The sequence below is a fragment of the Rissa tridactyla genome, chromosome 8, assembly GCF_028500815.1.
Source record: "Rissa tridactyla isolate bRisTri1 chromosome 8, bRisTri1.patW.cur.20221130, whole genome shotgun sequence".
Taxonomy (NCBI): domain Eukaryota; kingdom Metazoa; phylum Chordata; class Aves; order Charadriiformes; family Laridae; genus Rissa; species Rissa tridactyla.
Window position 1 is genome coordinate 51,479,994 of NC_071473.1, and position 16,672 is coordinate 51,496,665.

The 16,672-nt window shown below is 39.3% G+C and overlaps 1 protein-coding gene across 12 annotated transcripts in view; it reads left to right on the forward strand.

The window, feature by feature from the left end:
• Window positions 1-16,672, forward strand: part of FGGY (FGGY carbohydrate kinase domain containing) — a 327,916-nt gene that overhangs the window by 184,247 nt on the left and 126,997 nt on the right. For 10 of the 12 annotated variants that reach the window (XM_054211719.1, XM_054211718.1, XM_054211722.1 and 7 more), the window contains 3 exons: window positions 8,958-9,170; window positions 11,063-11,174; window positions 12,958-13,109. In XM_054211719.1, coding sequence (XP_054067694.1) covers window positions 8,970-9,170; window positions 11,063-11,174; window positions 12,958-13,109 — 465 coding nt within the window. In that variant the 5' untranslated portion in view covers window positions 8,958-8,969. Of the gene's footprint in view, window positions 1-1,145; window positions 4,349-8,957; window positions 9,171-11,062; window positions 11,175-12,957; window positions 13,110-16,672 lie in introns of those variants that run through there. The other 2 variants (XM_054211723.1, XM_054211730.1) reach the window with 2 other exon arrangements.

The window sequence follows — 16,672 nt, forward strand, 5'->3', positions numbered from 1 at the left end:
TTGAAAAAAGTGGTTTACAGCATGTCTTTAAAAATTGATTTCACTGTTGCATCTACTGCTGGTCTAAGTGTTCCAGTATCTGCCAGGAGTAATTATAGACAGTTGGTTCAGATGTTGCTTAAATGTGTAAGCCTTGATGGGAAATGCGGTGGATTTCAGCCAGAATGCTAATTTTGATGTTTTGTAATTTCATAAAACTGTGAACTCAGAACAACTTATTTTTATACTGATCTACTGGTACGTAGTCACACAGCTAGGGCCAAATTCAACCTTGATGTAGCACTGAAATCTACAGAAGTGATTAAAGCTAGAGTATCAGCACTAACCTAAAGTTGACTAATTTGGTATCCACAGTAGCATAATAAGGGCTTTATTTACCTAGGATTCTGGGTAAGCGTATGTACCCTGCCCTGAAGCTCATGGTGCTGAGGCTGGTTTGCTCCAGGAATGCAGTTTAAAGCTAGTGTGCATATGTTAACATGAACTGCAGTTGTGCCTTTTGAATTGCATTCTGCTTCAAGTTATATTTTATAATATGTATTTCATATTTTGTAAATTAAGATTATTGTGCTAGGGATATGTTTACTGTGTGCTGCTTTTGTGTGTGTGTGTGGTGGAGTTTTTTTATTTTTATTGCTTGTTTCTCCATTTCTGTTAGCATACAAGAGAATGAAAAAATACAAAAGTCACAGTACAGGGATTTATCTCTCTTTTAGAGGCAATGAACAGAGATTGTTCTTTCTGTCCAGCCTGGGGTGATTTAAGTGATAGAGATACAGGAATAAGAAAGATCTTAGCGTTAGATTAACAAGCTGATGGATCCAACCACTTGGATCCATCAGTCATTTTGGAGCCTGTTGCCTCCTTTCAACTAGTCATGAAGCTGTTACAGCTAGAATTTATGTAATAATCAGATGGCATTTTTTTCCCCTCACAGTCAATGTAAACAAGATAGTGTCTTCTTTCAGAGCTTCAAGCATTCTGCAGTGTCATTTGGGACATGTCTCTCTGCCAAATCATTAGCACAGCCTTTAGGGCTGCATGCAGCTGCAGTGTCAGAGGAGGGAATGGATCTAAATATGTTGGTGTGCGTGAATTGTATCGATTGCTGTTTTCAGGGTGTGGAAAAGAAAGCGTGCTGCTATATACCTTCTTAATTCCCTAGGTTTTCCTGCATGAGAATTGTGTCTTGGCATAAACTGATCAACATTTCCTCTGACAAATTGTAGGTTATGGCAAGCATTCAAAATCTTGCAGATATGTGACCGCACCTGTGATGTTCACCAGTGTCAAGAGTTTAATCCCGAACTACTAATATGGCTGGGAGTTTTGCCACTGACTTTAATGGATGCAGGATCAGACCCTGCCTATAAAGTGATGGCCCAGTCCGAGCAGGGCAAGAGAGCCCCAGAGGGATTTGGAGCTGTTGGGTTTCCCCAGTAGCATGTGTCGTCTCTCCTCATCTCATTTTGTGTGTTCATATTGCTCTTTGCTCAGCCTTCCTTTTTCCTGAGAGCTCCTCTCTGCAGCTGTTTCCTGCTGTTCCTGGTGTTAGACGATCAGTAAAGCAGAGAGCGAGCTGAGCTTGTTCTTTTGTGCAGCGTGGCTACGGGCTGGGGAACAAATGGGGCTGCCCAGTTTACCACTGTCATGTTGATGATCTTGCAGTGATATTCCTGGTCGATTTTTGGTCTCACGGTCTCTGACCGGGCAGCCTGGTTGCTGTGTGAGTCGTGCTGTGGCATTGGTCTTGTGCCTGTTGCAATGCAGAGTCCATCAGTGCCCAGGTGTGGGCGCCTTGATCTTCCTTCCAAGGAAAACCAGAGTGAGCAGTAGCCTTAAGTCTTCTCCAAGCATATAGTTGGGAGGAGCTCCTCGATTCCTGTGTTTAGACACACTTTGAGGGCCAATGTAGTGGGAATTGCCTGAAGTTTGAAATCCCTGGCCTTCCATAATAGGGCCTCTCTGTTCCCATCAGTTGGGACCAACATGTTTTTCTCCTGTGGGCGTCTCTGAGCAGTATCTCTGCAGTCTTAGGAAAAAAAGAAACCAGTGTTGGGATAGTTACTTGCTGCTTATTAGTACTTACTACTGCACTCTGTTATGGTACTTATTATTGCCACATCCAGGAAGAATCAGGAAGCAGAAAAATGGCTTTTGACTTACCTGGCCATGTTAAGATTGTGAGTTCAGCTCATCACCCATGGTCGCTAAATAGCTGCAGAGAGCCTTCTGGGAACAATTCAGAAGGCGATGTAATTGCAGCTGCATGGTGAAGGCAAATACGGAGCAATTGCTTAATGTCTGCTCTAGCTAAGGAACTCCGGCACGTCAAACAAAACTAGCAGGTGGCACGCTCCGAACAAATGAAAAGACTTTTTCTTGCATTGTTTACACAGAACTTTATAACTTATTACGACAGTAGTTTGCAATTGCAAAAGTTTCCCTGGATTCAAGAAGAGCACAAACAAATTTGGTGAGGAAAAAGCCTTCAAGGTCTCCTAATCCTAAAGATAAAATTTCTGGCTCAGGAAGTGCTTCTACTGTAGATAGCAGGAGGAAGAAGGTGTCTTGGGGAAGTATTGCTGGATGAAAAGGGCAGGCATGTGCTTCTATTATGGCTTCTGCTGCTTGTGGCAGGATACTGTATTAATTGGACCTTTCATCTGACCCAGTGCAGCCACGCTCTTTAATCAGGGTTCAGAATGCTGTTGTTTTTATTTGATCAGTGGTACTATGGGCTGTATCTGCCAGTGTGAGTTCAAGAAAGTAACTGGAAGGCAAGCATCATTTTTCTGTTTTAGTACAATCTCTTCTAGAGCAGATTATAAAGAAAAACAACTGTGTTGTACAATTAAGAGCTTGATATTTGTTGACACCGGTCATGCTGACATCTTTCTGCTGTTCATGAGTGAGATATCTATGTAGGCAGTAGAAGCTGAAAATAAAGAAATTTTGGATCTCATTTCTTAGAATAATTTGTTAGTCATTTTCATTTCTCCGCTAATTAGTTACACCAGGATAAACCAGGATATGTTTTACTTTATATCGGAGCAGGTGGAAGAAGTTTGGACTGAAAGTATTTAAAATACAAAAGATAGAATTAAAGGGCAGAAGGCAGTGATGAAGTAATGGCTTTGTCTTGGATACTGAGAGAGGGGGAAAAAAAAAGATATGGAGAAACATTACAGAAGATTAGTACATAGTGAATTATTTATATAGGGAGAAGGAGATACTAGAAAGTAGTAGAATGTTTTCAGTCCTGTGTTGGGATTTACTGAGACTATGTTACAGTGTTGGGGGGGCAATTAGGAAGATTTTGGTGGAGCAATCTAGGTATTATGGGACTGGGAGTTGGGGTCTGATTCTACTGCTAAAATGAGGTCTCTTCCACTATTTGAAGCTGTTTTTCCTTGTTCTAAGATGTGAGAAAGCTCTACAGAATTTACCAGGGAATGGATGAAATAATGGATGGAAAACAATCCAGAAATGTTTGGATTTTAGTGAAGAAGCATATTTTCTCTAGCTTGGTTTTTATTTATGCCAGTTTTGTTATTGTTAACACAGTCCTCACATTCCTAAGACAGAGATCTCCTGCATGTACGTGTTTCTGTTTTGGGAAGGGAAAAGGGGAGATGAGGTTTGCTTTTGTTCCTTGTTTTTGTTTTGTTTGCTGTTGGGTAGCTGAAAAATAAATGCTTGTTGATAGTTATAGCATAGTCCCTTGGGCATTTAAGGTTATTATTCTATATTAGTACTGCCCTTCAGCGCAGTGTTAGAATTCTCCGTCTGCTCCCACTCTCCCACACAGACATGTGCCTTCTTTGTCTCTTCACATCCAAACAGGAATTAAAGATCCTGTAAGAGGAAAGGGAGTTCACCGTCTTCAAGAAGAGATGGCCACTCTACCACCACCACTTCTGTTAGTTTACTGTAACACTAGAAAGCCAACAAACTGCTGAATTTCCAATATAATGTCAAAAATGCTTCTTTCATTTTATCTCCTTTCTACAATTGAGAAACAGCTTTTATTTAGCATATTTAGATCTTTTCACAGTAAGATTTTGAAGCCTAATTTGAGCCTGTTAATCTTTTTCTCGGTAATCCATGTAAAAGCACAGCTGCACTACTAAAACCATACTGTTTGTCCGTGGTTGCTGGGTCTGGGCAACCTGCAGCGTTCCAGAGATCAAAGTTTAAAACAGACATGCCAGCCCTTCATAATTCCTTGTATTTGAGCACATGATACCACAAAATCTATACTTGCTGCTGATAAATACTTCTGCTGAGCTTCTGCCTGCGTGCGGGTGAGTGTGCAGCCTTCCTGTGCTGTAGCTTTAACACAAAGGTATGTCCTGGCAATTTGATAACCGTGAATTAAGGTAGGATAGTCTGAGTTTAGTAGTTAGTTGTAATGAAACAATCATCTGGTTACTTAGTCATTCCTTTTAAATTAAAGTAAACAATGTTAAGGATTTTCTTTTTTTAAAGAAATATTTTTGCAAATGACAGTTTCACCCCTCCTTCTTTTCATTGCCTATGTGGGAAAACTAGCACATTTGTTTAAGGATAAACTGGGAAGTCTGTGGTTTCCAGCACGCACATTTTGAATAATATTTATACAGACTATTATTTAATGGGCCATATAAATATTTATCATATGCTGTAGCCCTTTGATCATAAATGCTTGTTTGAAAAGCCATTCTGTCCCTGCTGTGATTTGCAAAGAAAGAGGCCATTGCTGTTTTAGTGCTTGGAGGGAATTTTGGCTTCTTGTCCTGTCTTAGGAGTTGTAGTCATGGACTAAGGCGGTCAAGCTGGACGTGTCTTTTAAAATGTTTTGGGTTTTTTTTTTCTCTCTTTCTGTTTGCAGATTCAAATAATAAGTTCTAAATACGGGGCCCTTATTCTGAAATGGGCAGGCAAAGCTGTATTGAAGTTTTGGAGGCCTTTTTACTTGGCTGCAAGAAGCCAGGCTTCCTGAGTTAGGTACTTCAGGAGTGTAGAAGGTAGTGGCATTATCAGCACTGCTTTCCACCTCTTGAGAGGTCCACAAACATGCATTATCCATGCATCAAATACTTTGGTGTCTTGGTAGGAATATTGCACTCGAGGAATTGACATGTCTGACTGGACCTTTGGGACTTTTTATTTCAATTGTTTTTCTTGTTCGCTCTTTTCCTTGTGATTGCATTGACTGCAGAAGCTGTATGCTAAGACTTCAGTAGATACAAAATCCAAACCAAAGTTTTATTTGCACAACCAAGTTTTCTTTACACATGGCAATGGATCTTGGTGTCCAGACTCCAAAGCAAGAATTTTGTGCTGGGACCTTCTTCTACCTCTGAACTCGCTTCCTCTTGTACCAAAGGAATCTTCTGTAAAGAAAAATGAAAGGCAACATTCCTCTTTAAATTCTTATTAAAGTACTTTGGCTAAATATTTTCCACCAACCACTGCTGAGTTCTTAGGTTCTCAAGAAGTACCTTTAGACAGAGTCCCTAATTGGTGACACTTGTGACCTAGAAATGACAGTGCTTTTTGTGGATCCGATTGACAAGTAGGTGACATACCAAGTGATTGGTATTGCAGAAAAACCCTTGGCATCAAATGATGTTTTTGCAAGCAGATCAGATCCTATTGCAGAGACTCTATACTTTGAACAGTAGCGTAGTGCTTGCTGTGCTTGAAAAAAAAGGATTAATATTTACTTTTAGCCTTTTTTTCGTAAGATACTGAAGTTTTGCTTTGTAAATCTAGGTGAGCTTTACTCAGAGAAAGACCAGTTAAAATAGGTTTGTGGTTCTTGTTTTTGGACTTTGTCACTTAACTCTTTCTTATGTACACTGATTTACAGAAATAAAGTAGTGGATATGCGTAGACTGATATGTACTGCTGGAGCACATAAACAAACTCTGCTTCCTGCACAGTCACTCACACATGCACGTCCTGGTTGCTTAGTAAGGAAAAAAAGGAAAGTAAACATGACATGGGCTGATTGGGTTCCAGGTTTCAAATGTTTGTGGGAAGAATCCAATGCAAAGCCATAATTTTAAGTGCTGAGTAGGAGGTACTATGAGCTTAATTCTCTAACATCTGTTAAGCTTGTTCTCTAAGTAGCAAAAACACATTAATGAGCTAAAATCAAGGCTGCCATAGATGGAAGAGAAATCAAAAATCAGAGTAATTGTGTGTGTGTGTGTGAGAAGGAGGCAGGATGTAAAATACTCCCTTTGCTATTTGTATTTTGAAAAAAGCAAGTAAGAAGCAAGTAAGCCTATGTTAAAAAAATAATCTTCTTTGCAGTTTGTGGTTTATTCTTGTCTTTTTATGAGTCAGCAGCTATAAAGGCAGTGCCGAAATAGGGAAAAACAGGGAAATTCATGAGATAGTATCAGGAACAGTCTTATGCAATTTCTTTGTAGGAGAATTTCTTGCAAGTAGCTAGCAGCATCTGCAGCCAGCCTTTTAAGCTTTGAGGAGATGGAGTGCAAAATTAAAAAGTGAACGTCATCTGTTGAAAAGAATGTCTTAAAACTGCTTTTACAGCCAAGGGCTAAGAGGAAGATGTAGAGTGCTGTAAGTATCCCCAGCTGACAGATGTGGTATTAATCACTGATATCAGGAGAATTGTCCTCTCTGTGACAGAGGCATTAGCTTTTGTTAGTCTGACCAGGTCATAGAGCCAGAGCCAAGAAAATAAAGTGAGCTTTCTTGCCAGTATTCCTAGGTGTTAGACTCATGGCACACCATTATTTTTAGCTGATTGCTCATCGCTTGAACAGATGACCTTGCTTAACAAGATTAGTGTGTATTGCCCCTGATCTACTGGGCAGAATCAGTATGCTGAAGGGGAGAAGCTAGTATTTACAACAGTACCGCAATATGCTCTGTAGCTTTGAGTTTTTTCTAGTTTCTGATACTGTTAGAAGCTAGTGATCTGTACAGCTTCCTCTAGTGACCCTGCCGTGGTGCACATAGAATGCAGTGTGATAACTGCTTCGGTTTGTACCAGGGTGCTTAGGAGCTGTAGTGATGGGACAGAACTCCCTCATGCTAATGCCGTCCGAGCGAAGAACAAAAAAATGTTCCCTGGTCCCCAGTGGGAGTCTAAGCATGAAGTGGTTACCAGCCAACCAGAGATGGGAACAGCCACTTACACGGCAACCGTATGTTCAGACCGACACCCAAGGACAGGTCTTGACCTATACTCAAGATGTTTCATGGGGAAAAAAAAAGGGCTTGGTTTTCTGTCTTGTAGAAATAAAACAATTAAAAAACATTGCTTCCTAAGTTGAAGGCAATTTACAATTTACAGCAGCTGTTACTGTCTGAAGGTAGAAAGAGGACTTTCACTGTTTTCTGTTCCACCGCTTTTTCTGTCAGGCTTTTGGTATACTTTGCCACTAAACTCTATTTATTTAAAAAAAAAAAAAAAGGATTAATTTGAAATGTGAATAATCCCATTGTTCTACTAAGCAGTACTTTCTAAATCTTTCCCCCTTTGCCCATAACTCTGCCTCTGAACAACCCATCTTCCATGCACAGAAATAATCCAGGTCACTTCTTTGGGAGAGATGGGCTGTTTTTAAGTAGAGCCATTTTGGTGCTCAGTAAATACTGTGTATTCATCTGATTATAATTGATCCATTCATTTTCTGCAAATCAGAAACTATGCATCAGCTGAGTTTTGTGTGTTTTAGAGTCTTACTAAGAGATTCATACAAGCACTAAACGTGGTACTTGTCTGACATTTTAAATACTTTGTATCAGCTTTTACTTAGCACTCTCCCAGCTTGATCAGAATGTAAATGTTAACTATTAATTAAGAACAAACTGTGAGAAATTAAGTACAGTGCATTTGTCACTGTATTAAATGTCAAATAGTTAAACGTAATATAGTGAAGTAAGCAACTCATTGTGAATAATTAAATCAATTAACTTAACCTCACTTTGTTCTTGTAGGTTGTCAGAGAGTAGGCAGAGATTTCCTGGGATCCTTTCATAACTGAACACATTTTCAGCAAATTATTTTCTGAATCTTTAAAATTGTGTGGATCGTGGATAGCTCTTAAAAACTAAACCTTTTTTTGTGTTTTTTTTTTTTTCTTTTTCTTTGAAGGGCTCAAAAGTGGGTAATAAGTGCCAGATTGTCACTTAGTTATTTTAATTATCAGCATCGCACCACTTTTTTTTTGTGGGGGGGGAACTGTTTTCAAATTCTGCAGAAATTCATCGTGACTCACCGTCTCATTCAGCCGTAATATGCCACTCATGAGCTGGTTGTCTCTTCATTCCTCTTGTCTCCTCATTCCTCTTAAGGTCAGGATTCAGTAAAGCCATGCACAACACCCCTTTCACTAATTGAGGAGTGTAATTTGTTTGCATTGAGGCAATGACATATCTGTGGTGATTCTTCCTGTCTCATCTAGAGGTGAATCCAATTTACCAGGCATCAGCAGTTTCCCCATCTGCCAGAGCTCAGGAAAACCCATAAGTCTCTGGATTGAAATTTTCCTCCTGTGTTAAACACCAGCTCCTGATTGTTGCTGAGTTTGGAACCATACCCTTTCCTTCCCTTCCTGTCTCCTTCCCCCTTTTTCCCTTTATGTGGGCATAATACTGTATGGCCACAGCTCAGTTCCTTGATTATATGAGTGCATGAACTTTATCTTAGCATGCATGTTCTTACTTGCAAATTTACAGTTTGCTTTTCAGGAGCTTCTGTGCCATGAAACTTACAAACACTCGAAGAAAAAAAGTACAACTAGTGCAAGATTTGAAAATTAATTAAGATTTCAAATCAATTTAAAAATGCCAAGTGGAGACTTCCTGCAGAAAAGAGTTACCAAGCAGAGTACCTGCACAGCATCTCTCCTGTCCTGTCCAGCACAGTTTTGCATCATCAGTCATTTTATCTGTTTTTAACCCTTTTTTTTTTTATTTCCCCCCAACAGGTTTTGTTAAAAATGCATAGTAAGAAGCAGGCTCCAGTAAAATACTACGTTGGAATTGATGTTGGGTCAGCAAGTGTTCGCGCGGCTTTGGTAGACGAGTTTGGGACAGTAGTGGCACATGCAGATCAGCCAATCCAAATTTGGGAACCCCAGCCAGACCACTATGAGCAATCCTCTGCAGGCATATGGGCTGCCTGTTGCTCGGTCACAAAGGTATGCAAAAACAGAGAAAATAAAGGAGATAGGTGTTGCAGGTAGCTCTTCAAGTTTTGAAAGTTTAAAGTCTTCCAGTCACTGGCCTTTAACATCCAGTTCTGTGCATACGGTATTACTGTATAACTGTAACCATTCCTGTGCATTAAAACACCTTGAGGCTATGGCAGATGTAGCCTGACAATGTCTGTTATACAGGTGAGGAGCTGAAGGCCAGAGTGAAAGAAGCTTGTGATACATCTGAAAATAGAATGAAAGCTCTTCCTTTGCACTGTTAGCTCAGAGGGTGGACTTACCCACTGCCTTCAGGAATCACATCTGTGGATTTTGTTTCAGTGGTGTATGTTCTAGACATGAGACAGTTCTTTGAAGAGTCAAGGTTGCTCAGAACCTGGTAATGCATATATTTAAACATGTGCATTGTGCTGCACTGGAGTCACAAAGGAGCATTTATTGTAGAGAAGTTGTAATCTGGTGCCTAATATAATCTCTGTCGCCTATGATCCTCATTAAGACGCCTGTCCAGAATTATAAGACCAAAATAAATTATATGTGTTCGTGGATAGTATCAAGTATAAAACAAGATTGAAATAAGCCCTCTGATCCAACTATGCCTGTACGTGCTGGTGGTGAAAGTAAATTAGTGACCTTGCTTGGCAGTGCACATGGTAGGCCATTTCATCCTTCTTAATAAAGCCCCAGCCTGCTCCATGTTCTAAGGTTGGCTTTTTAAATATTCATGATATGCTTGGTAATTTGCAGATGGACAGTTCACTCATTCTCTTTTTATTGATCAGCCTTTTCAAACATTAATGAGCTTGGCTCTGCAGAAATGCCCTGAAATGAAGGAGACGAGGTGAGGGGGAAGGAAGGCAAAGAAGGGAGTGACAGGAGTGATAAGGAAGCACAGCTTGATGTTAAAGCAGAGCAAGTCTTTTATTCTGCTTATTTGATTTTTCTCATTGTGAATTGCTTTGTTCTTGTTCTGGACCTCTTTAAATACATCTCTTATATATAAGCAATAAAACATGGTCTCTGAAACTATAGCTTTACAGAGCCAGTAAGAGACTGGCACCGTAGCAAGTCTAGTGAAAGTCTTTCGTTATGGTACTAATTAAAATAATGATATTTTTATTGTTGCTGAGAAGTGGCAATTTATTACTGCGTTACATTTTAGGTGTCTTGCAACCTCACTTGGCACTTAATCCATGTGGGTGTTGTGTTTTTTTTTCCAGTGCTGCTGGAAGCCATGAAGTTCAGACCTTTTGGGGTGGTGATATTTTTTTGGAAAAATCTTCCAAAAAGTACGCTATCCGAATTCTTGGTAGCAGAGCTTTTGAAAAGATGTGCATTGCAGAGGTATTATCACTGCTACAGGTTTTGGCCAACTTTATTTTTAGGACCCTTCACTATTGAAAAACAAAAAGTGGCACAATATTACCAAAGCAATTGTGGAAGATCATTGCTTCCACAGGTAGGAGCCGAGTGAAGTGACTGATGGAAACACTTGGCTCTAATCCTGTGTCCATTTTTCACATGCAGCTCACATACAAGCTTTCAGAAAAGAGAGAAAATTAACGTCGCTAGTTTTCTGCTACCTTTATTTTCTGATTTTTTTGTGGTTCCTGCTTTCATCCAGGGCTGTGACTAATAAGATTAAAAGGCTGTTAAAGAACTTTTCATGGACCTTTGAATTTGGTTTTGAAAAGCAAAGGATTTTTGGTAATTTGGTGTATTTTTGGTTAGAGGTGGTAAAGAATACTGAATCTCAATTTCTGAGTTTGAGCTTGCATTTCTAACTTGTAACTCATTTTCTATAGTCATTAGTTCACATGGTACATGCATATATATATGGATATATTTGTATTCATGTGTGTTTTGTATATTTGCAGAAAGTTGTCTGTGGAGTAGATACCAGCCAGATTCGAGGGGTTGGTTTTGATGCAACATGTTCCCTTGTTGTTGTGGATAAACAGTTGCAACCTTTGGCAGTCAACTGTGAAGGTAGGATTCCAGCACAAAAATTGGTGTTACCGTACATGTTTTGTCACTGATGTGAGTGAATGTACAATTTCATCCAAACGCCAAGGGATGGGGTTGACTCTTGGAGATACAGATGATAGAAAAATCTTTTACAAGGGAATTCTTCTCTGGTTTTATTATTTTTCATTCTACTGCAAAATTAAATTTGAGATGAGAATTACTGTTTGGTAATTTGGCTAAACGTTTGGTATCCTAAGATCAAATTCTTTCATCTTGGCACAAAGAAATTTCTTCTTAGAGAAATCTATGTTCATTTTTTTGTGTGCATGTTTTCTCCTCCTTCAGACTTTACTAATCATGACTTTCATCGTGTCTATAAATGCCCATTCACATTGACTAAAGGAATGCTAAAAATGCAGCATTGGTATAGTCTAACTGCATACTCTGTCGTGGAGCTGCAGGCAAGAGGTTCAGCTTGTGTATTTTCTTACCCTGGTGTTCCGCCTTTGTCTAGGACAGTTCTAAACTTAAGAAACAGTCTGTGACCTTTTTCTAAAAATTCTGATAATTTATAAGTTTTTGAGTAGATGATTCAGAAGACTCAAGAAAAGTCTATGATGCACTTTTTTTCAGTGAATCCTGTTTAAGATTAGGTGTGTGCGAAATCAGTAGTTACAGAGCCATAATCACAATTCTGTTGATGTTCCCTTTCTATTCTCAGATCTATTTGTCATCTCCTCCTAGCCTTCTCAAAAAACCAGTTTTGCCCCCAGAATGTCCTTTGCTAAATTTAAATGAGATTATTTATTTTTCAGTTTGAGAGTCTCTTACAGTCTGTTCAATGCCTAATGATGTCTGGGGCTATTTTGGTCTATTGAGTCAAATCAGTTCTCATTTTTTATTCCCTAATATCTCCAAGAACTTTGAGTTTACACAGTGTTGTTGTTAAGTAGAAAGACAAGAATGCACTGAATACTGTCACACTGGTATGGACACGCAACGGTGTGGTTTCAGGCAGTTTCACAGTTGGAATTTGCATTTAAATCCATGTTAGAAATAATGGTGTGCCTCATACTTCTGCCCTGTCTTGGAGTATGGTTTCAAGATCATGCACGAGTGGTTGTGTCATGAAGTTGAGTGTGCAGCGTACTTAGCAAGAGAGGAGTCCAAAGTGTCACCTGGATTACTGTTCCAGCTGTCTAGCAGGTCCTCTCTAGGTTAATTTTGATAAAATATTCTTTGCTTCTTGCTCTCACATCCTATGCAGACTTGCCAAATGCTTTTTCCTTCCACATCCAAAATAAAAGCATTTCAGCAAATTACCCCTCTGAAACTATTTCTAAAAGAAATTAGGGTAGTTCTCATAACAGTAGAAAAGGAGAGAGAATCCTTGTAACTATCTAGCTAGCTGACTAACTGAGTTAATTTCAGTTTATAACATAATTGCTCAGATTTTTTCACATTTTTAGATCATAGTCACCAAAAGGCTTCATAGTTTTAACTAAATACTTTGTCAAGAAGTTTGAGTTCTTTGAATGAGATACAGTCTACAAGAGCATGGTGTTTCAAAGTTCTTGGGTGCTTACAAGCCTGATTGGTTTCAGTCAGCATTCTCAGTGCTCAACATGTCTTAAAGTTGGCTCAGAGGGCTAGAATTTTATCTTTAGATATCTACTGTGAATTATTAAAGCAAATAGAATTTGAGGTTTCTATGTAGAAGTGAAAGCGTGAAGCAGCTTAGAGTCTAGCAACTTGCAGTACTGAGGTGGGGTTAAACTATCTTCTTTTTTTTTTTCCCTCCAAGGACAAAACTATAGGAATGTTATTATGTGGATGGACCATCGTGCAGTCAGTCAAGTTGAGCGCATCAATGCAACGCAACATAAGGTGTTGAACTATGTAGGGGGAGTGATGTCTGTGGAAATGCAGCCGCCTAAATTGCTCTGGATAAAGGAAGTGAGTACATCTAAGACTGTGATGCATTTTTACTAATAATTAATACCCTTTGTTTTTTAATTTTGGAGAACAAAATTTCTAAAACAAAAGTCTTCAGCCTTAGTGTTGAACCCAAAGGTGTGCAAAATAAGGCCAGCCTTAAGTTGTGATGAAAATGTTTTGAGGTTCTTTTTTACCTCTCAGTTATTTGGAATTATCTTTGATTTTATTGAAATCTAGTGTTTCCTGATTGAAACATTTCATAAGCTTTTCTTACCTAATTTTAAGGTTAGATATACCTACAAATTTAGTTACAGGTAAAGAATGAGTCTGCGAAGTATCCTAGGATTTAGTTATGGAAGCATATTTCCTGCTCCAACTACTGTAGCTGGGCATGCTTAGAGGGGTGTAAGTGCCACTTCTGGGATGGATTGGATTTATAGCAATTTAAACACCATCTCAGCATTGGGTATCCTGCCCAGAGATCCTGCCTTTGAGGCATTGCATCCAGCGGTGAGGGGATGTGTGATGTCTTTGGCTGCTCATAGAGAAACTGTTCAGTTAGAGCTTCAATTTAGTTCTGTCCCATTTGTAGGAAGTAGACTGTAGAGGGAAGGTGCTCTGTTCATAATGTGGAACTCTACCTCTGTCTCTTGCGTTTAAATTTTGTGTGTTACGGAATGACATATGGCCTTTTAATAGTAACTGTCAGATAAAAGGAGAAATGCTTGCCACTTGAATTTTTTATAACCTCCCGCCAATCTGGCTTTTACATTTGGTCTCAGTGATGCTTGCTGTCATTCTAACAAAGCCCAAGTGTAAGTAAGTTACTTGCTGCCAGCTTCAAGCTAAGTCTCCTGTCCTTACAAACATGAAACATCATATAGTAACAAGGTGCAGATTGGGGAAGGTCAAAGGAATTAACTGGTAGAAGCAGGTACTGACAGAGTAATGATAACGGAGGATAATTAATGTTGTTTGTAGATGCTGTACTGAAATACTAATATCCATTTACTAGTACGTTCCATCTTGAGCTATGAGTATCATATGTTGGTCGTTTTATAAATAATAAAAAGTAAGCTGTAAAAACCTTAAATGAATCCATTGTGTTTAAAACATTTTTATATTGCAAGGTCTGGAATATCAGTACCTGACTGATCAGGAAAGGCCAGATTATTGGGTCTCCAAATGTGGTCACACAGAGATGTAAGTCTAGGCTATGGCCTCAAAGCCCTCTGACATAATTGCTATAGTATAAAGGGGAGAGCAAGTATTGCAGGGCTTGTTCCTTCCATGAGCACATGGGTAGGAAATAGAACTCACCTTACCCTACATGCCAGCCAGTAGCAGAAATTGCCTGGCAGAAGGGCATTACGGAACAGGGCTTGTTCATATGTCTCCTTTCAGCTCCTGACGTACCAGCTAAAGAGATTATTATCCTTAAGAGAGGGTTTTTTACTTCATTATCTGCTTGCTGAGCTGCTCACACGACAGTTCCTGCATCCTGAGTGGACTAGCAAAGACATACTGTTAAACTGCTTAAGCTTACCCTGCTTAGCTCTGGCACCTTAAGCAACGTTTACAGTAGCACCTCAGCTAGCTCATGAAAAGGAACAATAACATTTATTATGGAGTTGGTTGTAATCAGTTGAGATGTGGGCATGTAGTGATAAACTTCTTGCCTTCAGAGAGGTACATGATCGAGTCTTTGCTTACTGCTTCTATACTTGTTGCAGAGTAGGAGGGTGAAAGAATTGCATGAAGAATTGGATGGTTTATTTTCAGTGCCAACCACAGTAAGGTGCCTGTGTATTACATGACTTTTAGGGCAGCAAAGGTTGATGTTAGCCTCTGACAGCTGAAATTCAGCCTCATGTAATGCAAGCGTTCTCACTTTTTGCCAAGGCAGGCAAATTTTACACTAACTTTGAATGTCAGGTTTTCCAAATGAGAGCTGAAACACCAGTTTGTACATATGTTGTTATTCAGTGAAGCGTCTTCAAGTGGTCTACAAATAATAAATTAGTTACGTCTCTTCAGATACTTTGTTATTAATGTTTTATAGATGAATAAACTGTGACACAGGTATTAAAGGTATGGTCAGGAAAACTACTTATAAAATGGTACTTAATGTTTCCTTCATGTTTTTTGAGTTGTATCATTTTTCTTTACTGTGCTTAGTGTATTTCCCTCCTGCTAATACTATACAGTTGCCAGAGCTGTAGCAGAGTGAGATTTTGATCTAGCTGATGCACCACAAGGAAAAAATATTCTATTCTGATTGCAGGATTATTTCTTAAGTCAGTGATAATACATAAGCTGGCAAAAAGGAAGTTTGGTTTTCACATCCCTTGGGAGAGTCACAAGATTAGCAGGTAGAAAGAAACATTTTATTTTTATTTTATCCTTTTTAACTGAGAATATCTGAAGGCTTTCCAAAGTTGAACCTGGAATTCCCATTGTGCCTCTGTTTAATTGTGACAACTGATATTCAGAAAATAACTGCACTGTACCTGGTTCGCGCAGGCCACATGTTGAGTCAGTTGGCTAGATGGGAACTTCATGGGTGTAAAATTAGACTCTTTTTAAAAACGTGGCCTTTAGTGTCGCTGAGAAGAGGGCAAAAATGGGATTGTTATGACCACTGAATGTTAGGAATGAGATATGCTGGCAGAACTGCCTGGGGAAGTTTCACATAGTGTCTGCCCCCAGTGCGTGTCTGTCTGTGATCGTGGCCTTCAGTCTCTCTAGCTTTTGGTAACTAAATGTCACCAAATATACTACCAGCAAGATTTCTTTAAAGTATCATAGGTCTGAGTAGTTTATTTGTCTTCCTTAATTCCTAACCTCTGTTCGTGTTTTCTATATTATATATGAAATAACCCTTCGTACCAAGATACGGATTGCTCCAGTGAGCAGTGCAGTCTCAGGAGCTGCTTTAAAATAAGATCCCTCTCAAAGCATCCCAAAAGTCTGTTGCTATATTGTAAAACGCTCTCCCAGAATTTTCTGCCAACCTTTGCAAATATGCACAGTTGGTTCAGGTTTTATCTGAAAACACTCCCAGTGTTTCTAGAACTATTTCCAGCCATCTGACTGCAAGTGGTGCAGCCTGCTGCTTGATGCAAGAACTGTATTGGGTCAGACCAGAAATCCATTTGACTCGTTATTTGTCTGATTAGTAGTGAGTTTTTTGCTCCATGAATTTAGCTAATCTTTTCTGAACCCAGATGCACTTTTTGCACCTTCTGTGTCCTGTGGTGATGATTCCGACTGTACTTTGTGTGAACAAGTGTCTTTGTTTTCTGAAATAGGCTCCTAAAATTTCATTTGCCTTTTAGTTCTTGAATCGTATATGGGACAGTGAACTATATGATGCCCCAGTCAACATCCCCATGCCATGAACCACAGGGATGGGTTTTTTTCCTTTCCTTCCTTATTCCTTTCTTAATATTCTCCCTAATGTTGTCCTATACTTGACAGTATCCCAGGACCTTAAGGCAAACAATGGATTGGGCATTCTTCTATGACTGGCCACAATCAAAACTAGCTAAACCGAGGTGTATCCAGAAGCTGCTTCGGGC